The sequence below is a fragment of the Oculina patagonica genome, chromosome 1, assembly GCF_052425735.1.
Source record: "Oculina patagonica isolate OP01 chromosome 1, crgOcupat, whole genome shotgun sequence".
NCBI classification, from domain to species: Eukaryota; Metazoa; Cnidaria; class Anthozoa; order Scleractinia; family Oculinidae; genus Oculina; species Oculina patagonica.
The window spans coordinates 4,463,518-4,489,643 of record NC_135758.1 but is presented as its reverse complement, the minus strand read 5'-3'; the positions used below and the strand labels follow the sequence as shown (position 1 = coordinate 4,489,643).

General features: G+C 38.8%; 2 protein-coding genes and 1 pseudogene across 2 annotated transcripts in view; 1 reads left to right on the top strand and 2 right to left on the bottom strand.

Moving 5' to 3' along the window:
- Positions 1-23,329, bottom strand: part of LOC144636238 (uncharacterized) — a 53,066-nt gene extending 29,737 nt beyond the window's left edge. The window contains exons 1-2 of the mRNA XM_078495401.1: positions 23,059-23,329; positions 20,607-22,917 (exon numbers count right to left, since the gene is read on the bottom strand). Of these exons, the coding sequence (XP_078351527.1) occupies positions 20,607-22,917; positions 23,059-23,329 (2,582 nt within the window). The remainder of the gene's footprint in view (positions 1-20,606; positions 22,918-23,058) is intronic.
- On the top strand, positions 3,260-6,644 carry LOC144652558 (uncharacterized). Its single transcript, XM_078512613.1, has 2 exons — positions 3,260-4,993; positions 5,639-6,644. The coding sequence occupies exons 1-2, from the start codon at positions 3,928-3,930 to the stop codon at positions 6,004-6,006; spliced, it is 1,434 nt and encodes a 477-aa protein (XP_078368739.1). The 5' UTR covers positions 3,260-3,927; the 3' UTR covers positions 6,007-6,644.
- Positions 17,770-20,487, bottom strand: LOC144636249 (tetratricopeptide repeat protein 28-like; annotated as a pseudogene).
- Positions 23,330-26,126: the final 2,797 nt, after the last annotated feature.

Here is a 26,126-nt window from a genome sequence, read left to right as displayed (position 1 = left end):
ACAACCCAAACGTCTTCAAAGAAGATGAGAAATTGCTTGCAAACGGTTCTCTCCGGCGGTGGAGAACGCATTGACTGAAAATCTGACTACCCTGGACAAAATCAGTAGTTAACGGATCTAAACTTGATGTCATTTCAAATGATATAATTTCTGGTTAGGTGTGTTGGCCAAAACCTGCGAATTATGTTCGATTGTGAAATCTTCTTCGATGCAGATTGAATCCAACAGGGAGTGAATGTTTCAGATAAAATTAGCAACAGCACACAGTTCTACCTTCACCGCCCCCGGAACAAAACCAGTATATTTAGCCCGCTTATTGTGTCGGATTACCGGTTCCACTTAAAATTGAGTTTTTGCGCGAGGCTTTTCGTGTTTTGCGTAGGAAGTACAAGAAGAAGAATTTCACATTCCCGTGAACTTTCTGCCCACTACGACGTTTTGTAAAGAGAAAACCGGAAGAGAAAACATTTCTAAAATTCACACGCAAAAATCTGATGGGGAATTAAGACGGAAACCATTGTTGAACAACATGAAGTAGAATTAAGAAAGTTGAATAACACAACATACTTTGAAAATTGTAGGTGCATATCTCAAGAAAACTTGTTCGTGTAAACCCGGCGTATCCAATCGAACAAAATCGAACCCAAAATCAATCGAACCCAATCGAACACAAATCGACAATCCGATTCGATTTTGTTCAGAATCCGTCTCTTTAAAGGAAATCACGCAGGACTAATCAGGGGGACGACGGAGTGCTGCACAACTTTGCACGAACGCCAGGTCATGCAGAGGTTTTTAACAAGGAACAATAAATGTTTTCATCACAAACACAGGAGTGGTGCTGACCTTGTTAGTCACGCCACGCAGGTCACGCGATACACAACCACGCGTGTCACGAAGATCTTGGGAAAGGTTTCGAACAGAAAATAGTAAAAAAAAAAAAAAGGTATAGATTAGAAACAGATTTAAAACAAGAATAGTGATCTTTTTGACGTGGTAGCACGAACTAGCAGTAGTCTTTCGAAATCCCTTTTTTTTATTTCAAGCTGGTGACTTTAAAATGAAATCGTTTAAAATTTTGTAGATTTTAAAAATATAAAAATTGCTGAGTTAAAATATTAAACAATAAAGCAATCCTGGATCAAATATAGCGAAGAAATCAGTTAAATCAAAAGTAATAATAATAAATAAAAATTTGTAAAGGTATTTATAAAGGTAAAATGTTTTATAGAATAAATATTTAAGTTAAACATTTTCACTGCGGTATCTTGTCTACAAGCTCTTTGTTAGCTTTAACAGCGGGGAAGAGGAAACTAAAGTTGAGAGACCGATCGGATATATGTCGCATTAAAAATGAACGGAATTTCACCAAACCAATAAACAACACGAAATCCCAGTTAAAAATAGCCTTTGGAACCTTTAAAAATAACTAGAGTACAACTGCAGTTCGGTGAATTAGTAAGCAGGAGGGCATTTTGCGGGCGCATGCGTGCAACCGCTGTACAAAGACCGCGTGATCTTGGGAATAAAAATGGCGCAGAAGATTCAAACTTTGTTTTTTGTAATGTTTATCGTCACATAATTTAATATAGACGTAAATTTCGCTAAGAAAAAGAGTTTTGTGTGTGGCAAGGCTCTTATAAAGCAGATTTTCTTGCCTACTTCGGGATCGTTGTTGCAAATAATGGGAAAATATGTGGGACAGGTAGGAAAGCCTTCACCGACAAAAATCAAACAGGCCGTAAAAAGAGGAAAACATTTATTCGTGTGCTGGAGTGTGGTATATTAGGATCAAAACTTCACATCAAATCAATTGCTGTAATACAGGCAGAGTGCGAACAATATTATAGCTTGTCGGGAGATTTTTTGCCTAAAGAGACGGCCACCAAAGAATATAAAAATATCTGCGGTACGTAGTTTAGCAGATATTTGCTTTCTGCACGATCTGTATTTCATATTATCATTGTGTTTTTCACAATGAGGTGTTTCAGGTTACGTCATAGCTGTTAATTGCGTTTCGTATAAATATGTCGTTGTCAGTTTGTGTTCTTCCTTCGGGTCTGCGGACGCCACACGATACACCACTACTTTCAGTTTATCATGTCTGACTCAGAAGAAGCCAGAGCACGTGGCAGCTCAACTTCTGGAGTGCTGGATCCTTCCGTTAGTTCTGGCATTCAACCTACCGTTTCCGAATCCATAAGTTCTTTTTAAAACTGATAACCTCACACAGGTTATCGAATCTCGTCTCAGCGATTTCGCAAAGCGATTTTCCGAGCAAAACAGCTCTTCCGTCGAACAAGCTGTCAAGAAAGCTCGCCGCGAACAATATACCTGCAAGAGAAAAGGAAATCAGCAGCAGCTAGACCACTCTCTCCAAGTTCTTGATAAGCTGGACGAAGCTTCTGATGCTCTCAAACACAAATCGTACGAAAAAGTAAAAGTCGCCGTTGAAGCAGGTACTGAGTTGGTCTCGAAGCGTATTAAAGCAATTAAATTAGCCGACAAGAGTGAGCTTGGATGGGCGACCGTCAACGAATATTTATCTGATGAGCTCGCTTCAGACTCCGACGACGAGAAGAGAATTTACCGGGCCGAGAGGAGAGCCGAGAGGAAAGTGAATAAAATAGCTCCACTTCTGCATTCCGAGCTACTTCTTCGCCAAGAAATTCGTCAAGCGATTTGGCTTCTCGTTTTGAGGCTAGGCCAGCTCGTCGATTGGGCCCTTGTTTTAAGATAAGTATTCAGCACTTTTTCGCTATACTATCTTTGTTCTTTACTTCGTCGATTATGGCGTTGCACACTGCCCATAATCCAATATTCTCAGTGAATTGCTGTGTTTTGTTGATGTTCTAAGTTAGTGCAGAATATAAAAATATCTGCGGTACGTAGTTTAGCAGATATTTGCTTTCTGCACGATCTGTATTTCATATTATCATTGTGTTTTTCACAATGAGGTGTTTCAGGTTACGTCATAGCTGTTAATTGCGTTTCGTATAAATATGTCGTTGTCAGTTTGTGTTCTTCCTTCGGGTCTGCGGACGCCACACGATACACCACTACTTTTTATTTTTATGTTGCGGATATTATTTTAATGTTCGTTCTTTATTGCCTTTCTTTTTGTTTTCAGTGTGGGGAGTATGGTCATTTAAGTTCCTCCTGCACGAAAACCATGGACACTTCAAAAAGCAACGCTCGTCATGATTGACTAGATGGCGGTTCATTGATTACAGATCATGATGCTGAAGCTCAAGTTGAGTGTGATAGAATGCATTTGTTGTCTTTTAGTAGCGATGAATTCAGTGTTAAGGGTGGTAGCAATTGCGTTAAGGGTCGCTTGAAGTCCTCACTTAACTTCTGGGTTGAAACTTTAGACGCACCAGATTTTGTGCTTGACATGATTAGGCGCGGTTACAGGTTACCATTTGCGGAGTACCCTGCACAGTGTTGTTTTAAGAACAATAGATCGGCTCTTCAGCATCCAGAATTTGTGGCCGAAGCAATAAGTGAGCTTCTTAGTAATGGTTGTATTGTTGAGCACGAAGTTCCTCCGTTCTGCGTGAACCCTTTAACAGTAGCCGAAGGAAAGAAGTTTACGCTTGGTTATTGATCTTAGGCATGTCAACAATTATTTAGTTAAACCTAAATTCAAATACGAAGACCTCCGCTCGCTTTCTCAAGTTCTAGACGAAGGGCACTGGTTTTTCACTTGGGACCTCAAGTCAGGCTACCATCATGTTGACATTTGTCTTGACCACCAAAAGTATCTCGCGTTTGCTTGGCCTTTTTCCGGCGTTCTCAGATATTTTACTTTCACAGTTCTTCCTTTTGGCCTAAGTAGTGCCTGCTTTTGTTTTACTTAGTTAATGCGCCCGTTAGTTAAGCGTTGGCGTTCTATGGGGCACAACAGTTTCATTTATCTAGACGATGGTTTTGGTAGTCTACCTGACAATTGTTCCGCCTCAGCAGCTAGAGCTTTCTTCTTCCGGTTTTCTTTGTAATGAGGAAAAGTCACATTGGTCCCCAATGCAAATTGGCGAATGGCTTGGTTTCGTCATCGATACTATTTCATTGTCTTTCCAAATTCCCGAAAAGAAAGTCTCCAAGCTTAAGGGCTTGCTAGATTCTGCAATTCAGGCCGGGTATTCTTCATTCCGCGAGTTGTCTAGAATAGCGGGTTCTATCATATCAGTTGCATTAGCAGTCGGCCCAATTGCTCGTCTTCTGACTAGGCAGATGTACTTCGTCATAGAAACCAGGTCGGCGTGGGACAACGTAATTCATTTTCCTCCCAGTCTACAGCAAGAGCTAAAATTTTGGAACTGCAACATCTATTGCCTGAACGGTTATTCTATAAGGCCGCCATTAGCAACACATACTGTTGAGTTTTCCGACGCAAGTGACGTAGCTTTTGGGGGATATTCAGCAACTCTAGACGGCACCGTTGTAAGGGGCATGTGGGAAACCGAGGATATCGGCAAGAGTTCGACGTTCCTCGAACTGAAAGCCATTTATTATGTGCTGCTTCCTTACGTTGCTCAATTGAAACACAAGAGAGTCAAGATATTTACCGATAATCAAGGCGCCGCCAGAATAGTTGCTATCGGAAGCTCCAAAATTTATCTTCAGGCAATTGCTATGGACATTTTTAACCTCTGTCTTTCCAACAGCATCGTCCTAGAAGCGCAGTGGATCCCAAGGTCGCTTAATGAAAAAGCAGATCTTCTCAGTCGATATGTCGACAAGGATGACTGGTCCGTCAATCCTTCTGTATTCCAAGTTATTGACGCCAAATGGGGCCCGCACACGATTGATCGCTTCGCTTCCTACTACAACGCCCAGCTTCCAAGGTTCAACTCTAAATTTGCCTCACCTGGCTCCAGCGGCGTTGATGCTTTCGCTCAGGATTGGCGAAACGAGAACAACTGGATCTGCCCTCCAGTGAGCGCCATTGTGCCTTCTGTTAGAGCTCTCTCTTCCTGCTCTGGTTACGGTACTTTGATCGTTCCACAATGGCCTTCAGCCTATTTCTAGCCTTTTTTGCACGACAGCCCTTCCCAGTTCAAGTCTTTCGTTAGGGAAGTGTTTGAGCGTCCATGTATAGAAGACCTCTTGTTGGAAGGTCCTGACCAGAAACAAATTTACAGGTCGCATCCCTCGGCCTTCAGCGGTTGCCCCAAATTCAGAATATTAGCTTTGAGGGTAGATTTTACGTGAGCTTTGTCTTGCATATTTATTTTCCAAAAGGTAGCTTATCTCTAAGCGCTACGCTGATCGCGTTGTTTTGATTTGTGTTTTTTGCCTGATTTGGCAGCGTCATTTTGGCGCGTAGTTTGTTCTCCGATTGTTTTTATGCCATGTTTGCTATTTGTTTGTGTTTTGCCTGATTTGGCAGCGTCATTTTGCCGCGTAGTTTGTTCTCCGATTGTTTTTATGCCATGTTTGCTAGAATTTGATTGTGTTTTACCTGATTTGGCAGCATCACTTGGGTGCGAAGCTCGGCCTCCGTATTGATGTTTTTAGTACAAGTTGTGTTTTCGAAGGATAATTGGCTGTGTTTTATGCTTCTTGCTATTTTTATTTTTTGTATATTACGTTGTTTTACCTCTTTCTTGCTTACTTATATTTTCTTTTTTAGATGTTCTACAATCCGGGATTTGGCCTGAAGCAAATTCTTTGTCCGACCCATCTTTGTGTAGGATTGTTCCAGACCTTCTTGACTTGCAGTTAGAGTCCAAGGCTCCCTCCTCCCTGCAGAAATACAGATCTGGCTGGCTGAAGTGGTGTGACTGGGCAGCTTCTAAGATCGGTGTTCAAGTTATTCCCGCAAAGCCTCTACATATTGCTCTCTTTATTAGTGAGCTTACAAATAATTCAGTTAAGAATAATACGGGGATATCTCCAATAGAGTCGGTAGTTTACAGTATTAGATGGGGTCATAATCTAGCTAGGATTGAAAAATGCCCTACTAGTCACCCCCTTGTTAAGTCATCCTTATCCTTATAAGGCTACTTGCCCAGTAGCTATTACTGAGAGGTTACTCAAGCTTCTTCCTTCGTCTAGTGAGTCATCTGCTCCCCTTGTTAGACGTATTGTTAAATCTAAGTCTAAGGAGTATTTTCATGCATCTAAAGGAGTTTCGTATACAACTCTTAGGCAGGAGTTTAGGAAATATGTTAGTCCTTTTGTTGATGACATTACTAATTATGGCACACATAGTATCAAGTCTGGTGCCGCGTCGAGTCCTGCGTGTAGGAGTGTTTCTGGTGATCTTTTGGACATGCATGCCGGCTGGAAATGTGCTTCCACTAAAAGCCGATATATTAAACACACTGTTAGTGATCGCTTGAACGTTTCTAAATCTATTGCTCTTTAGTTTCGCTTATCGTTTGTTTACAATATATTTGTTAGTTAGTAGTCTTAGCGGGGGACTTAAGTCGTGCCTGGCCCGCTCCAGATTTCCTATCCGTTTTTTCCCACAGGGTTTTTTAGGTTAGGTTTTTTCTGGCCACCCTGGCACGGCTTACTCTAGTTTGTATTCTCGTTAGTTTTCTCATTTTGTAGGAGTTTATTGTTAAAGTATTGCTTCAATAAAGTGGTGTTATGGCGTTGCACACTGCCCATAATCCAATATTCTCAGTGAATTGCTGTGTTTTGTTGATGTTCTAAGTTAGTGCAGAAAAGGGTTTTCCCTGAGGGGAAAGACATGTTTGGGTGTTCTGCACATGATAATGCAGCTCACTGATGACTCTAAAGCAAAGCCAACTTGCTCTCGACTGGCAAACAGGGTTTCCTGGAACAAGAACTGCAGTTCTTTAAATCACATTTAGGCGACACAGAAGTAAAACAGTCGTTATAACAGAACGAACATCAATCTTAAAGAAACAAACGTTGAATGAAAATTTGAAAATAACATTGTTTATAGTTAAAAATTATTTCTTAAGACATTTTATGCAGCAGTTATTAGAACGTTTCTGAAAAATATATATATCGCTTGTTCGTTTCATGCTATTTTTTGACTGGTGATCAAGGCTAGATTTTGATAAAGGAGCCAAAAATGTACTAATTAACATAGAACAAATGTAAACAAATAGTCTACCAGCAAAGAATTACCATAACACTTTGAAATTAAGACCGATCTCAGTAATTCTTTTCTGGTTCAACGGAATAATTATGGTACATAGAAATGTGAAGTTATTTTGACCAATGCTTAAGTTTAAGGAAATAATCACAAACGATAGTTTCTCTGTTAGAATAAACCAGCGAGAACGTACGTTAAAGAAAGCTAAAAATTACCACAATAGACCATTTTTTAACGCTACCTTCGCAGTATTAGACGATAGTTCAAGTACTTTAGGCTCCATATATCATCGGTAGACGCTGGAGATCAAGGTAAGATTTTGAGATTTTTGCATCGTGAGAACGAGGAAATTGCAGTTTTATGAAAAATCTGGACAAAATCATGACCACTCGCTCAAACCCGGGATACTTGATTATAACATCGTATAGTTAAAACTGCTGTTTTATATTTTAGTACTAAGTAGCCGTAGCGCTTTGTCCGTTTAGATCTCCCAGCTATTAAAAACATGGGCAAGGTATTTAGGTTCTCGACATTCGGTCGCCATTTTGTCCACGCGCAATGTTTAATACACATAGCCAAAGTCGATCAGATAAACGGCACGCCGACACCAAAGTATGCTTGTTGTTGTCAGAAGATAAAGCAAGGACTCTTAGTATCGTATACAGCAAATAAAACTTAAAACACCTTTTATTTTGACCTGAAAATTAGGCCATAAATTGTGAAAAACATGTAAACAATCGATAGCAGAACTTCTCTGTCGTGCGCACTAGCCCATATCGACGCATGCGCACGCAAAATGCCCTCCTGCTGAATTAGTATATATACTCGCGAGGCAGTTTTGAAACTACGGTCTGTCGGTATTCTTCGCCGTCTGAGAACTTCTTTTTTCGATATGTCTGTCTGTCTTGAGTCTAGACACACGTACTGAATGTCTAAGTGATCGTTGTCTTCTTCCATTAACTCACCATAGTAACCAAATATCAAGCAAGTTGGAACATGAACAGTTCGCGGAGAAAATCGTAGCCCTAAAAGGCAAAAAACAATTGCTTGTATTAAATAGGCATAATTTTGTGTTTTGGCCAATCTCCCTTATTAATAATTCATATTCAGATAGTTTTTTAAGGGCACTATTAGTCACAGTTGTGGTCAATCGTAAATGTTCTCAGAATAGACAGAATTACGAGATTTTTACAAAAAGGCAAATCGTTTTTTTTAGAATTATATATCTTGTTTCTCGGGTAAAGTCGATAAATAATAGATTTTTTCCCCCGAAATAGTGCTTAAATTGTTAGCAAAACCAGAATGAGTTGCATACCCAAACTAAAAAGCATCAGTTACTTCTTATGTTATTTAATAGAGAAAGTTGGCATATAAAATGTCTTGATTTCCTTTTTAAAAACATATCGTGACATTCTTGGTGGGAAATCCCCCACGTGCTTGCCCCAGCAGGCAGGCATGAGTAACATGACTTGAGGGGTGAAATAAATACCATATCACACTTGAATCAACATTTAGTGACTGTAGATGCTTTGAACCTTACATCACCAACTGAATATACGATATTTATTACACCCGAAAGGAGGCAGATAAATTAGTTCAACTGACCACAGCCGAGATAATTACCCTCAAGACATCTGTGCAAAACGAACTCTACATTTTTTTTGGACGAAATTTACTTTCAGTCTATAGTTCTTTAATCGGAATACAATTTAAAACTGTAATAATGCTACAACGTTCTGTCTTGGACTGGCGTAACGCGATTGTCTAGTCTTGATGCAAATTTTCACTTTAAAAAGCGACATAACATCAACATATGCAAGATCGCTGTACAAGTTTGTATAGTTATTAAACCTTTGGTACAGGATGGAAAATGATGGAAAATTTACACAGCTGTATATTGATTCAGAAGTGAGATATTTATACAAGCAAAGAAACTGGAAGGCTTGAAAGATGCAAAGAGAAACCAACTTCGAGAAAACGAATCAAAGACTGCAGTAGCTATAAAGTGCCAACGACGAAGTTTAAACAATTTCAAAACCCTAGCGTAATAGACGGAGTGTAATGATGTACTCTACTGCTGGAAAATTCTATTTCCATGTGGCTGGCTGTACGGTTTAGCAAAGGAATACCTGATGGGCAAATGAAACCGCTTCGGAAAAATTCGACGCAAACTTGAAAAGGTTTTCTTTTATATTCTTAGCTAGCCCCTCAATTCGCCTCTGTAAAAGCACATATTCCAGCAATTAAGAGATACAGTCGTCGTCTGTCCAGAGGAGATTTTCACATTGGCTGTCTATTTTCACACGATTTCAAAAAGACTTACAAGTTCGATTCACCGACTACAACTTACAATAATATGACCTTAACTTTTGAAAGCCGATTGTGACGTCATCGAAACTCAAAACTGCTCGTTCTACGATAACACTAAAGACAAAGTTGTCGTCCATGATTCGTTTCGTATTCTGGACCTCACCAACATTAATCGTAATCTAAATGTTCAAGTCGGTAAACTCTGCTTCTTTTGGGAAAAAAATAAAAACGCTTAATACAACAACCCTGGCTTCAGTTTGCGTATTTGATTGCCACGCCTTTATTCTACTCCCATAAGTTTCCCGCTCTTTTCAAACCATTCTCAGATTTACATGCAATATCTAAAAAAATCCCAAGTATAAGCCTCATTATGCATATTAATGGCTATCGCTTTTCTGAGTTTCTTCATGGCTGCTGGTATCCACTGGTAGGCCCAGGGCTCGTATTTTTTTAAATGTTTCCCTAGTGACCTGACACGGTTGATCACTCTTTTTTCAGTACAAATGAAATATTTAAACAAAAAACTTGTTTATAACGAATGAACGATATAAGTTTGTCATGGCATAACTAGTACCTGTCACCTCTAATATGATTCACAATATCCATTGCAACAAACCAATATATTGACTGATTAATGTATGCGAAAACTGTCGTCCCGTTAGTGCAAAGTTATTATCATCTTGGTTGGCGAGTTTCTTCAAATTTTCCTTTCATTTCTTTGATCTTTTATCTTCCAAATTCTAGCAACTCCAGTTCTTTCTATTTAATTTTCCTTCAAAGCATAAGCTTGAACTTATTTCGCTCTCATTACTGAACCAACAAAGTTTACAATTAACTATTTTGATTTGCCTCAAATAAAATCGGGGATTTATAATTTGTGCGACCAAAGACGGTTTTTTGACGGATGTTCAGTATGGGTACGGTGATGTTTCATAGCCACTTGATCGGATTATATCGACAAAGTGCTCGCTGTGGCTTGCTCTCTGCTTGAAAAAGTGTAAAGGTTTCTAAAAACCTCTCTGAGCTTAATGGGATGGATTCAAAGTAGTACCCGAAAAGACAGCATTGCTAGATTTCTGGACAGTTCTGTGAAAGAGTCTCTTTTATTTGCGGTATCAAGACTCACTCCCTCAGTCCTCTTGTGGGGCCCAAGTCACTTAGAGAGCGGCAAAAAGATGCTTTTTGGCGCAGAACGGTCATAACAAGCAAAACAGAAGTCTTGACAATACAGAATTCACGAGAATAATATGTCACAAAAATCCTTAAAGGAGGCCTGCTAAAAGTGTATTTACCACCAAAAAAACTCATTTCAAAGTCTTTAATTTATTCTGTTGACACTTTCGATTTGATTTGCAAGGGTATTCATTCCCCTTTTCAATTTGCTAGGACACGTAAGCATCAAATATAGTAACAAGTGCATAATTATTTCAAGTTTTACTATAAACAACAAACTATCAGTTCTTTCTTATATTTAGCTGGGCAAGTTTTAACATATCTAACCTTGGAGGCTGTAGTTTTCTTTTTTTGGTTTCACTCCCATAAATTAACGATTGACAAAACGCAGCACACTCCGAAAGAGTCTTTGATTTTCCGGAATATACGTCTATCAGACGCCACAATGTTTTACAAGGGAAACAAGAACACAAGGTGAAATCGTTATTTGATACGCTTGTAGCTTTCGCGAGGTTTTGATTGAGCCACGCCGAGTTATAAAAACATGAAACTTGCCTTGACACAAATTGGTTCATAACAAGACTAAATTAATCGGTTTTCCTTGAGCGGGACTCGACCGCAAAATATTGAACATTGAGTTCGCCGCTTGAGTGTTTACTGATTAACTGTAAACCATCCAAAAAGTCTTTGTTTTCATCGTATTGTTTAGAAGGGTGAGACTTCCTATTCCTTAAATCTATTGTTCTTGAGAAAAGTCAAATATCACCGTTTCCTTCCGAATTGTAACTTATTTTAGCCATCTTAACCGCCAAAAAATTCTCAGTGGGTTTCCAGGCAACAAAGGATTCGCTGAGAAAGCTTTAATGCGATAGGCAACAAGCGCGAAGAGAGTAAATATATTTGATAAGGTCAAGGCAAAAAAATAATGCGGATATACATGACATTAATTGTCTTTCTAGAAATTATAAGGAAGCATTTTCTTAAAACCTGTCACTTATTAAGCTGGTGGTATTAAATGGCTAGTGAGGTTGCATGCCCCAGTTGCCACACAAGATGCTTATTATTCATATAAATTCCAAAAATAGTCTTAAAACAAGGGATAAAGCAACAGAGCGCAAGCGCAATGAAGCTTTTCACCCGAATGCAGAAGCCAGCTGTACAAGTTTGGAATTCTTTGTACATTATGTCACTATTTATCACAAGATTTCCCTGCTAAAACAATGATGATTTTTTAGCGGTGCGTCAGACTGACAAAGCATAAACGTCAATAAAGCAGAAAAATTAGAAGGGACGTTTCCTTAATTTTGCGGTGTAAGTATAAAAAGATGAGGTGTTTATCATGACAGCAAACCCATTTATTTTCAAGTTTCGATTTCAGAGAAAGAATTGTACACCGATTGAAAAGCGGAAATACGTAAGGATGCATTTTTCTGGTTCCTAAGGCATGACATCATTTTGTACCAAAAATAAACAGGCTTAACAATGCGCCGATGTTTTTCACAACACTCAGAAATCCTTAAGCTAACGGACAATGAAATCATAATATAGGAAGGTATCGGCCTGAACGATTGGAAAAGGCGCGACGGTTGAGCGGCAGCAGTTTTCACAACTCGACTGAATTTTCGAGGTAAGGTTTTGTAATTTTAATGCACTTGATCGAAAGGGAATCATTTAATATTTTTATCCAAGCAGCGGATTTTTTTGCGCGGGAGTAGAGAGCTGCCCACGTATTTGAACTGTGTTGCATGCAGTTTATAAACACCACCATTTAACCTGATTTGACTTTATCATTTAACTTAAATCCAGGCTGTTTCACAATTTGAAGCATCATTTGTTTAGCATTCATAATAAAATCAATCAGGTCCCAGCTTTTACTCACTTAGAGAAAGGACAATTTCGCCGACCCGAGCCCGCCTATAAAATATCACACCTCATTTTTGAAGTAATTTTTCTGCCTTTCGTGTTTTATTTAAGTGAGAAAAGGCAACATCAGTCCAGTTAACTCTACTTTTCATATTGTACAAGTTTATTAAACTCCGTGAATTTAACTGGATTGCTGCTATGAAAATAAAAACACACGAACTTTTAACAAATCCGACGTAATGCACTCAATTAATAATAAAACAATAAAAGTTTGAATAAAAGTTTCACCCGCAAATCTTCTCAATTTTAATTAATAATCCAGAAAGGAGAAGTCATTATCCACTGAAACCTATTGTGTTAGCTTAAGTTTCTTTCCGGCTCTGTGAGAGCGCTAACAGCGACATTTCCGAACAAAACTGACTCGTTGAAAAAATCGCTAAAGGAGCTAATTAGAGATAACCGGCTTTGTGGGAATTCGCCTCAGCAAGCCATAGGTACAAAAATCCAAAAATCCAAATAGTTTTCCGTACTGGCTTTCTACACGTGAATGAAACGGATAAAACGTATTCGCTTACAGCAAAAGCTAGTTGACTGAAGACAAAAAATGTATCAATTATACTCTGAAGCTTGTAGACAACAAAGAAATCCGCTCGTAATCAAAGTAAGAAAAGACGAAATCGTAAAGCAGTTTTATATTGAAACATTCTTCCCTCCTCAATGTTCGATTCGGCAATGATCTAATATAAACACCGTATAAACAAACCGCAATATATTAACACATAATTCTTTTATTCATAAGAGTTCTATACTTCAGTCGGCAAATTATTTCCTTGTCTTATAAATCCTATTCTTGGTTTTCACGTGACGTCATCAAATTCTAAATCCAGAATCGCGAGCCCCCTGACTTTTTATCCTTCACTAGCTATTAGACGTCCTTAATATATATCTTATTGAAGGTTTTCAGCTCGATAGCATCCACCATCTTTGAGAAATAACATTTTGAATTTCGGAGTTTTGCGCCACACGACATCAGAATGGCTGCCTGAAGGCTGTCACGTATGCTTAAAAAGAATGCCTCATCTTGTTATTTTTAACGATCTGAACAGTTAAGGCTTTACAAGATGTGTTTATATGAATGTTTACGTGTTCACGAAGGTGAACTGACCGCGCTTTATAGCAGAAGTGAATGCCAGATGTTTTCATTGATTTCCGGCGGCCATCTTGGTTCCCCTCCACATGGGATCCAAGATGGCGTTTCCATACTGTGCTCTATAAATTTGTGTCAAACATTATGACGGATAACTCGAGTACGGAATACCGTACAGACCTGAGACTTGGATACGTAGACTTTCTTGTTATTTTCTACAACCTGTAAAATTCTTGATTTGTTTAACTCAATAGCTTTGGATTTATTTTTTGCAGCGCGTGACAGAATCGTTACTTGCGTGACAGTGAAAACCAGCAATTATAGGTTTCCGCGAAATTATTTTCACTTGTTCAACACACCGGCATACAGATCCGACATTAGAATTGGCCGCAAATGTCATCTGTTTGTCTGTATGTGCCGGCTTAATTCAATTATTTATTGTGAATTGTATAATTGGCTTATGGAGAGAGCAATGATTCTGCATAGAAAACTTGATGAACTTTCAATGAAACTAGTGAAACAGCTCATTATATCGTATTATTTATGACCTTTTTTATATTCATTTCCAGCAAAACTGTTCACAAGTCCTACAGCTTTCACTGCACCATGGGATTTTCAGGTCTTCTCCGCCGAAACAGCAGCCGCAGACGAAGTTTCAAGCGTATTGAACCACGTGAACGCGCGGCTCAATCAAGCAACGCCGGCGCACAGCACAAGTCAGCGGATGCTGACGCAGCAAACAGAGAAAAGCGCACATCCAGAGAGATTGGTTCCATGTTGAGGAAGATTGGGGACGAACTAAACAACAGCAGATAGAGTTTAAATTCCCTCATCTAAAAATAAAAGATGGCGCGTATTTTACAGCTTGAACTTTCAAGACCCCGTTCGAGGCGCTTTGGCAAAAAGCCTGTTGAAAATGGAACAGTTCAACTTTTCAAGACTTTCCTGACCCGTGGTTGCCTATAGGCTTTTATAGATTGTGCTCCTAAAAGTGGCATATTATGCTACTAGCAGTGCTCAAAATTTTGCCAAATTATGCAAAAATTATGCCAGAATTCCCAAATTATGCTTCTGATTTCCGAAATTATGCTCACAAAATGACGTAGATTCTATACATAGAGGTGCGCAATAACGACACCAAATTATGATGTTTTTTAAATACTGTTGTTGTAAATTTATTTGTGTTTATGGCAGTTTATCACGGCCGTCAGCTGTCCAAATTAGCTGCTCGCATCTCTAAACCGTTTGTAAAATGCCTCCAACGACTTAACAATCACAATTGTATAGCTAAAACACGCATTGCAAGAACAAACTACCTAAATTTCATTTATTTCTGTAGAAAGTACACCATATTTACTACATTTTATGAATTTATGCTCCAAAAAGTGCTAAAAATTGCTAATTATGCCGTGGCAGTGCTCGTTTCACAAATTATGCTTTTTAGCTCCAATTATGCCAAAAATTATGCTAGCACAATCTATAAAAGTCTAGTTGCCTAGGGGTCGCCCACTACCTCTCGGAACGAGTTAATTCATTGGTTCTTAAAACAATAGATGACAGGTGACAACAATGCCTCTAGCCCTGAATAACAATAGAGGTAGTGTTTACAGCGGGCGAATGAAAATAGAGGTTCCAGAGAGGTAGTGTCTTACTGTTGCCTAGGACTTGGATCCATAGTTAACCACTAAAATACTCTGTTTTGTTGAGTTGTTGCGTTTATTGCGAAAAGTGGAGGTTGCTTTGTGAAATGCTTCTGTTCAATTGTTTCAGTGAACTTTATACATGCAAAAAACTGAAATTCCAACACTAAGGGATTTTCCCTGCAAGACAAGTGACGTAGAAAGACAAAGACAAATTGAAATGAAATACGACTAGCTTGTACAAAACAACCAAAAAGTACCTTTGTACTTATTAGTGTTTTACATGGTTTTCTCTCCGTTCTTTGTTATATAATTAATTGTTTGGGTTTTTTTTTTACATTCTGTTGTCGACTTATTATCGAGTTCACATATCAGCTTCCTGTCATAAAAAATATCGAAGAAGTCGTACTCGCACTCCGATGTAAAAGTCCCTACTAACTAAAGCACCGTTGTGCGGGACACAATCACCATATGTTTGTTTAACCCACTGTGTTTATGTTTACAAGATGCCCAGGCACCATATAAGTGATCATCGATTACCTCTTGAAAATCATGCATTCCCAGCATGAATGCGCACCAATCACTTAGCAGACTAGCCAGTGAAATGCATGCCGGGAATCTCCTCAGCCAATGAGAAAAGGGACATTATATACAATAAAATACAATCATGAAAAATGTTTTTATTAAGGGTCGACACATATCCGTTTTAAAAAACAAGTGGCACTCCTACAAGTAATAAGATTACAATTTAAAATTTCAAAAAAGTACTATTAACAACAGACGTGATAAATAAGAGAGAAGCATATTATTAAGCTTCTGATAAAAGCCAAAGATTAAAATTTAAATTTACGAAATACATCAAAATATCAACCTAAAATGTAGCTACATTACAATCATTAGAATGTCGCAGATGGTAAATCAAAATAAAATGCTAAAACGAACATAACGTTTTTCTTATACTGGTAGGTGCCAAAAGATGTTCGAATATGTTTTAGTTTCTTTCTAAAACTTTACAATCCGATTACTTGAACCAGACCCCTTGGAAGAAAATTGACCAATCATAACGTTAATTGAGAACAATGGATGGCTATCTTTTTCGTAAACAGACCAATAACGTTAAAGCACCTAGACAACAGCTCTACAACAATTTTTGTAACCACGTGAAGACAAAAAAGTGCGTTTTACATGAATTACTATCTACTCCGGTATATTGTATACTCTCTGTAAATCCCATCCTTCAAGGGTGAGACAAAGTATCATTATTTCATTTTACTTGAAACATTCAGCTTGAAAACGTTCCACGTTTAAGATAGAAACTAGCCAATCAAAAAAGTCACAAAGTTTCCCAAGAGGGCTGCATCTTCAGAACTTAGTTGGGTTTTCAAATTTTGTTGCTGAACTTTTGTTTTTATTCTTAAACGCAAGTGATTTATTGTTTAAAAAAGTCACCATCCGTTGTTCTCAATTAACATCTTGATTGGTGAACTTTCTTCCAAGTAGCCCGGTTCAAGTAGTTAAATTGTAGAATTTTAACTAGCAGCGGATGTCCAGTTGACTATTTTCAAGCAAGACTGCAAAACACTCGTAATTTTCTGCGATCGCGCGTGGCCGATGAACGAAAGGTCTGGAGCGAGTGTAAAGAGGGAGAGTGAGTCTGGAGAGAGACGCACACGCCTCACACCCCTCGCGCGACAATTCACGCTTTCCGTGTTTTGCGCCTTCCGGAAGCGATTTAAGAGAAAAAAGACGATAGTTTTGCACTCAATTTACAAGCGCGCTAGAAGAGATGAACTTAGGACTACAAGAACAAACACTAGTCGATTTGTGATGTTTGTCATTAGTTGAAGTCAAAACAGGCTAAAGAACGAAAAACTCACCAAAAAGTCGCACAATGGTAATCAAAATTCCCGTTTATCTGGATTGGTACAGCTGTGCCTAAACAAAAAACCTGTTGCTTAAAATATTGATCAGGAGGCAGGAAAGGAATTCTTTTGCTGCGCCATGACTTGAATGCGCAGACACAGGTTACAACAAATCTGATCTCGGAAATAATAAGACGATATCGTTATTTGTTAGTAACGAGCAATTAGCTTCACACTTCACTTTATCTCTACACGGAAATCCGCAAGCGGTCTCTGTCGACCTTTTAATATAGATGAGTCAGCAATCAAAATCGTTAAAAACCGAAAACGAGCAGTCTTACTGCTTTAACATATACATACAACACAGAATATTGATTTAATTGATTCACTGACAGTTTTGGTTAATGTTAAGAGTTCATTTTAGTGTGTACGATACGATAACGTAGGGAAGGTTTAGGGGTATCCTCCCCCAGGAAATTTTGAAAAAAAAATTAGGTTATCTGGGACAGCATTTCGTGGGGTTTAAAGACAGTTTAGGAAAAAGTGCAGGTAAAAGTGAAGGTAACAACGACAATAATTCTGGTACATTTTTAAATTCAAATCATATTTTTCGAAACAGAACCTTGAAAACGTAATTTACAATTTGCTTAGTAAACAATGACGGCAGTACATAGAAGGAAGACAGGAAAAAGATAAGTTTTTTCATTTCATTGTCAAATGGTAATTACATATATCAGCCAGAGTCGGTTTGTTGATCTTTTATCACCGTGGCAAGCTCCAACCTTCTTGGGTGCTTCCGAGCCCAACAAGTACCCAGTCTCATCTCTTTTTGGTAGCGCCTGGGAATATTAATGGCTCTTCGAACGGTTCGACTATGAAGGACATTAGGTAAAATGTATCGTTGAAATTAACCTAGAATCACACAATTTGGTCCAAAATATACCACACAAATGTAAAAATGGTGGACCTTCAACCCAAAGGACCATTTTGAACGTAAATAGTGGAAGTACAGAAATACCATTTCCCTTTATTCATGTATTTTCATATATTTTTTTCAGCGGATTTCGGACGCACCCATCACAACCCCCCTCCCTACGGGCCTGCGTTGAAACGTTAATAAGTCTTTTCTGACTTTTTCTCGTGGTTACACATCATTAGCTCCACGGTTACAACCCGAAATGCGAAATTTTTAGTTATTTAAGGAAGCTTACGTACTTCTAATTATTAAACTCAAATGTCATCTCCAATCAGCATGAACGGTGCCCACTCGGAAACCTTGGCAAAGCCGTTACCTCTCATCCATTTCATGGCCTCGTGAAGAGATTCGCTTGCACTTTCCCCACGAACAAGGTGCTCGTAGAAGCGACGCATCAGCTGCTCTGTCGCTCTGTCTTCTATGGCCCACAGTGCCACAAGTACTGAACGTGCACCTGATCCTAGGCCTTTCTCGATTATGCTAGTAAAACTGGCATTTAATGCTACTAGAAATTCTCGCATAAAGCCGAAAAAATGCTAAAATAATGCCTGATTTCCTTAAAAAATGCCACTTGAATTCCAAAAAATGCTTTGTTTTATTTCAAACAAAACGTACAAACTCTCACATTATATGCTCATATCAACAACAGGTGATACTTAATAATTGTTTGTTTATAAAAAAATATATATAAAAGAAATTATTAATTTTTTTAAAAAAAAATGAAAATAAAAAAAACACACACAAGTAACACAACACAAGTACACAAGTAACACAACGCACAAACAGTCGAAACAGACAGAAAACAATCAAATTATGTAATCAAAATTGTGAAACTTTAGGATTATTTATCCTTCTGAGTTCTGAGTGCTGAAAATCTGGATCACAGTCATGAAAAGTGACAGAAAATGCTAGCAATTCTTTTTTGAAGAAAAAACGAAAAAAATGCTCGTTTTCCCAAAAAATGCCGAAAAAAATGCTAGCATAATCGAGAAAGGCCTACCTGATCCTAAGAACGCCCGAGCGATTCCAACAACTCCCTCAGCTAGGATCTGTCCACGTCCCACTGTGACAGCAGCTAAGTACCACCAGCTTAGCTCGCAGTCGAACTTGCGAAATGTCAGACATTGTCAACAGGTAGTCTTCTTCTTGTGGAATACTATTAGTGAGGCGTAGAGGGGAAAGGGCAATTTCTCCTCTTTCAGCATTTCCATGTGCAGCAAAATGTATCAAACTCACTGAATGTAACCTTTCAAGTACCGCCTGCTTGGTTGCATACTCTCCTAACAGGGGCTGTACGCTCAGCAGTTCTGCAATCATATCCGCTTCCTTTCTTGCACAAGGCAGTGGTTTAAAGTTCTCAACGACATCCCTTGTAAAGCACCCAGCCAACCACAGGATCACCCACTATCAGTGCACCAGTCTGACTGTGATAGTCTGCAGGGCTGTCCTGAATGAGCTTGAGGGTAGACAATGAAGGAACGATGCGGATCCTGAAAGACTCTGATAAATACTTCCCTCCTTCATCATGTAACGCTACAAATGGAACTTTGTTCAAAGACCGATCAGGAACAATGATGATTTCGGGCCTCTCAAGTAAGTCAGCCACAGGAGCAATGAGCATTCTGTAACACAAAGAAAGACTTGATTCGGGATTTTCAATTTCTTCATCGTCGTCCTCTACAAGTCGCAAATCTTCCAGACTCTCCTCTTGGAATGATTTCAATTTGACTCAATGACATTTAAAGATCGATCTTCACAATCCTTCTCGGGTAAAGTAGCAAGCTGCGGAGCTTTCAAAACCCAACCCAACCGCCCATCGTTCCATTAGGTCGATCTCGCATCTTCTTGGGTAACACCAAGCTGCGGAGTTTTTGCGAAAAAGTCATCTAAATACCATCTGATCCAGCACCGGCAATGTTTTCATTTACAGTTATTGGTCGAAAATGAAGGACTCCGCTTGTTTTAAGAATCCACAAAAATGTATCTTGTTCAAAATAAGAAGTGTACAGACAAACGCAGTTGCTTTCTTTTTTCATAATATCCTCAATGCCAACCCACGATTGAGGATTCGCAGAGATTTCACTTTCAACAGAGTACTGAGTCGCCATCAAGTCTGCTAGGGCTCTAGCTCGTGCCAGCTCTAAAACATAAAGAGCATTGTTAGGGTTCCCAGTAAAACAAAAAAGTGCGCTGAGAACCTGGTAGGGAATATCACGGACGTCTGAAAATGATATTTTAAACTGATCGTTGTCTTTCAGGAAACTACGCATTTCTTCAGTTTTATCAATACTCCAAAGTAGATGGTTAAACGCTTCCTCGGTATTTCCTTTGGATAACTTCACCCCCGCTAGGGAAACAAGACATTTAAACACGCTGTCAACGTCTCCAATATCTTGACTAATTGAAAGCCCCCTATACAGATAACCTTCAGACATGACATATTCACCAAGAGAATGAAACATTTACTTATAAATTTTCTTCTCCTTTTTTGTCCAATTCCATAAAAGGAACGCTTCCAAATATTCTATACTTTGTCATAATCACCAAGATATTTAACACAGCTCCTAAGTTTCCGTAATCTACTGCTTCTCCTCCTTTGTCGCCAATTTCAACTCTGATCGCAAGTGCTTTCTCGTGATATTCTTTAGCTTTCTCATATTCACCAAGAGAGTGAAACACAGTTCCTAAGTTTCCGTAACCTGTTGCTTCTCCTTGTCTGTCACCAATTTCAATTTCGATCGCAAGTGCTTTCTCTTGATATTCTTTAGCTTTGTCGTATTGACCAAGCGATTGAAACGCATTTGCTAAATTTCCGTGATCTGTTGCTTCTCCTGATCTGTCACCAATTTCAATAGAGATCGCAAGTGCTTTCTCGTAATATTCTTTAGCTTTGTCATATTCACCAAGAGAAGCAAATAGAGTTCCTAAGTTTCCGTAGGATGCTGCTTCTGCTGCTCTGTCACCAATTTCAATTTTGATTGCAAGTGCTTTTTCTTGATATTCCTTAGCTTTGTCATATTTACCAAGCGATAGAAACACATTTGCTAAATTTCCGTGATCTGTTGCTTCTCCTGCTTTGTCACCAATTTCAATTTTCATCGCAAGTGCTTTCTCGAGATATTCTCTAGCTTTGTCATATTTACCAAGAGACCTAAACAGAGTTCCTAAGTTTCCGTATAATGTTGCCTCTCCTGATCTGTCACCAATTTCAGTCCTGATCGCAAGTGCTTTCTCCAGAAATTCTTTAGCTTTGTCATATTCACCAAGAGATTTGAACACAGTTCCTAAGTTTCCGTAATCTGTTGCTTCTCCTGCTTTGTCGCCAATTTTAATTCTGATCGCAAGTGCTTTCTCCTGAAATTCTTTAGCTTTGTCATATTCACCAAGAGATTTGAACACAGTTCCTAAGTTTCCGTAAGAGTATGCTTCACCATATCTGTCACCAGTTTTAATTTTGATCGCAAGTGCTTTCTCCTGATATTCTTTAGCTTTGTTATATTCACAAAGAGAATGAAACAAAGTTCCTAAGTTTCCATAATCTACTGCTACTCCTACTCTGTCACCAATTTCAATTCTTATTGCAAGTGCTTTTTCGTAAAATTCTTTAGCCTTCTCATATTCACCAAGACATTGAAACACAGTTCCTAAGCTTCCGTAATCTGTTGCTTCTCCTTCTTTGTCGCCGATTTTAATTCTAATCGCAAGTGCTTTCTCGTGATATTCTTTAGCTTTGTCATATTCACCAAAAGATTGAAACACAGTTCCTAAGTTTTTGTAATCTACTGCTTTTCCTGCTTTGTCGCCAATTTCAGTTTTGATCGCAAGTGCTTTCTCATGATATTCTTTAGCTTTGTCATATTTGCCAAGAAATCGAAATACAGTTCCTAAGTTTCCATAGGATGATGCCGCTCCTGCTCTGTCACCAATTTTAATTCTAATTGCAAGTGCTTTCTCTTGATATTCTCTAGCTTTCTCATATTCACCAAGAGATCGAAGCATATTTCCTAAGCTTCCGTAAAGTGATGCTTCTCCTTTTCTGTCACCAATTTCTATTCTAATCGCAAGTGCTTTCTCGTGATATTCTTTAGCTTTGTCATATTCACCAAGAGATTGAAACACAGTTCCCAAGTTTCCGTAGGAAGTTGCTTCTCTTACTTTGTCGCCAATTTCAATTGTGATCGCAAGTGCTTTCTGGTGATATTCTTTAGCTTTATCGTAATCACCAAGAGATTGAAACACAGTTCCTAAGTTTCCGTAAGGTGCCACTTCTCCTTGTCTGTCACCAGTTTCAATTCTGATCGCAAGTGCTTTCTGGTGATATTCTTTAGCTTTGTCATATTTGCCAAGAAATCGAAAGACAGTTCCTAAGTTTCCATAGGATGATGCTTCTCCTGCTCTGTCACCAATTTTAATTCTAATTGCAAGTGCTTTCTCTTGATATTCTCTAGCTTTCTCATATTCACCAAGAGATCGAAGCATATTTCCTAAGCTTCCGTAAAGTGATGCTTCTCCTTTTCTGTCACCAATTTCAATTCTGATCACAAGTGCTATCTCAAAATATTCTTTAGCTTTGTCGTATTCACTTAGAGATTGAAATACATCTCCTAAGTTTTCGTAAGATGATGCTTCTCCTTTTCTGTCACCAATTTCTATTCTAATCGCAAGTGCTTTCTCGTGATATTCTTTAGCTTTGTCATATTCACCAAGAGATCGAAACACAGTTCCTAAGTTTCCGTAGGATAAAGCTTCTGCTTGTCTGTCTCCAAGTTCAATTCTGATCGCAAGTTCTTTCTTAAGATATTCTTTAGCTCCAACATATTCGCAAAGACGATAAGACATTGTCCCGCAATTTCTATAAGCGTATGCTTGTCTTTTTCTGTCGCCAGTTTCTCTCATGATATTGATCGCCCTCTCATAAAGTTCTCTTGCCTCTGCATATTCACACCGCCGTTTATATATGTCGGCTAGTGCTATGGTAATATTCCCTCCTTCGGCTGTGTCACCACGCTCGCAGTAAATGGCAAGAAGTTTTATACCATATTTTATTGCATTTGTGTAATCAGAGATGACAGAATAGGCACTGAACATTGTATTATAGATCGCGCCGTAAAGTATTTTGCCAAATTGATTTTCTTTCTCCAGTGCTTTATTATGTAGAATAATCAAACATTCTTTGCATATCTTGATGGCTTTTAGAGCACGACAGGTGTTAAGAAGGAAAGTAGCAACAATTAAGCCGATACATATAGCTTCTGCGACGTCTTCTATGCCATCCATGATGTCCTCTTCTAAAAGCCTTGTAAAAACATAATAAACAACAAAATTTTAAATTTACTTAAAATGACGTTATATAACGTTAATCTTTAGTTCTTTTAAGAGAAATTTAGCATTCAAAATCCGCTCGCTGTTTGTTTTGTTATGTAGACTAGCAGAATTCATGAAGGAAGGATCAGTGTAAAAATGGGCTTTCCGAGGATTTATTTGTCAAAATGCCGCCCTTTCCAGCAGACCGTGACACCCAACATTTTTATTTTTTTTTCACTCTCTCTACGGTAATTAAACATGCATCACGTGGTATGTTTGTATCAGGGTTCGTTGCATGACGTGAGTATCGCGCGATAAAAATTGATCGAGGGGTATTTGAATAAGAAAGTTTAGGACATGTAACGTCAGCATGAGTAGTGTTTGCGAGCTGAATCTGCTAAAACTGAATGAGACTTCAGTCGAGTAAGTACAATTAATAAAGTTTGAGCTTTCACAACACGTTCTGGTACCATTGATGACAGATTCTTTACTTACACTACGACGTAACTATGTAAATCTGTGTCATTCAGCAGGAATGCTTGACTCTAGCTACCATTGCATATGTACCCTATGCGGACCCGCGTCTGTCGTGTTGAGGTGGCTGGTATCGGTTTTCAGCACTTTAAAGCTCTTATTCTTTGACGGGTCAGTACAAAAAAATCTTTATCAGTTGATGCTACAATAATGGTATCGAATAAATGCCCAATGATTGGTGAATACATTTTGGTTATTTTATTGACGTCACTGGTTACCATAGCAACTGTATAACCTGTTAAAATCACCTTTAATTTGGGCTTTAAGTGCTTATAAACGAGCTCGGTGACCCCTATTTTTATTATTGAACATTGATCAGAATATAATGATCAAAGTATAAGAGCTGGAAAGTGCTGAAAACCAATACCAGACTCCTTTACGTCGAATGTTGACACGTGATAGAATGCGTAAAGGGAGCGACTACAGCACTTAGTTCATGTAATGAGACTTCTTAGTTTTTCATACATGAGGTATAAATCACACATGTCATGAGGTGTCTCGTTGTTGTCTCATTACATCAAATGAGTGCTAAATAGTAAGTCCCGCGTCGTCATTTTGAACACAGCGGGATTTGTCACATGCAGATGTTCAGTAATTTGATCTTGTCGTACACGTATTCTTGACCTACTAAGGAACGAATTCGAAACAGTCGGTAAGTGTTTTTACGTGTAATTTTCGGCTTACCGGTTTGTATACTCATTTAGCTTTTTGTTTGCAGTATTCCTAGAAAACCCGAGCTACTTGATCATGAATAATCGGATCGGCCTTGTTTAAACGTAAGACCTTACGCAAAAATGGTTGTCATTCATTTTTGTTTTTTGGTCAAGTTTCTGAAAACGCTGATGGTGGCACTTAAATAATGAATATAATGCTATTCTGAGAAGTTTCAGTGTTTTGGGTTAAATGGCTGCAAAGATATGACTCATTCAAATTTAAGATATTTGTATGGAAAAAGTCACCCTGGCCTGCCTAGCCTCGTTTTCATGTTTTTGGCAATATAAATGCCCCTGTAACTTCCCATTAGATGAAAGCAGGGGGAGAGGGGGGGGGGGGTGAAGAAAGTCGGCACTTTTATTTGAATACATAGCAGTGCCTGGAAACGGTGCGAGTCTATGTTAATCAAGCCGTTGCTAAGAAAGACGTCAAACCAAGGTTTTGTTTTCTCGGAAAGATTTAAATATCAATGACTGCGTGCGTGTGAAATGCGAATAGTCGCGGTGTTTGCGTTTGATGTTTTACGCCTAATGTCTCACGTCAATGAGAATGTTTGGGCGGCGTGGAATAACAACCGAAAAATTTGTCACGCAGTTGAAATTTAACAACCATAAAATGGGAAATAATTTCAGAACCATTGGAGTTATTTTTAATTAGTATAATTCACAAGCCTTACTTTTGCCAGACTGGTCACTGTTATCACTGTTTACGGTTGTTTTGATATCCGGAAGACTTCAAAGGAGCAATCAAAATGCAAATAGCTATTGTGTTTTGCCGGCACGATCAAGACCAAATCATGCGAATTAAACAATGAACTTTGTCAAGCTATTCACTACACCCTTAGCAATCATTCGATAGCTACTGCGCAGTCTCGGTTGCCCGGCACCGCTATGATCACTTTTTGAGTCGTGTAACAAAGGAAGTTTCTTCCCCCCCTCCCCCCCACCCCTGGATGAAAGTATAGCCTTTAAACTTCATACACTGATTTAATTTGACTTTATCTTTAAGTTATAGCGGAGCTCCACAGCGGCCCGAAGGGCCGCAGAGCGGAGCCCCATACCCATAGAAAATTCACAGAAATAGGAAAACCATGAACTTGAGTTTTCATGGTCATCATGGCTAGCGGCATGGCTCGCGGGCGCGTACGTCGTACGGTGTACGTACGGTGTTGCGCACTTCAGAAATAGATAAACCCTCATCTATTTGTTACTGGGCATCCAAGTTATGGTCAATTGACAGCTGTGAATACAAGGTATCCGCTGACCAGTATCACGTGATCATATCGCGGGCTCAGGTGAATAACTCATCGAGGTAACGCGTTTTTATAAAGTTGACCGCTGACCGAAAAATGGTTTTTTTCTATTGGATTGCGGGCTCATTAACTATTTTTTATGCCTACGGTCAGTGAATTCAGATATTTTAATAAAGGGCAAAGTAAATTACCGGGGAGCTCCGCTTTTAGGCTTAGCTAAATCTATTTAATAGTAATTCAATTTTATTGACAAATGATTTTTCTGGGAGC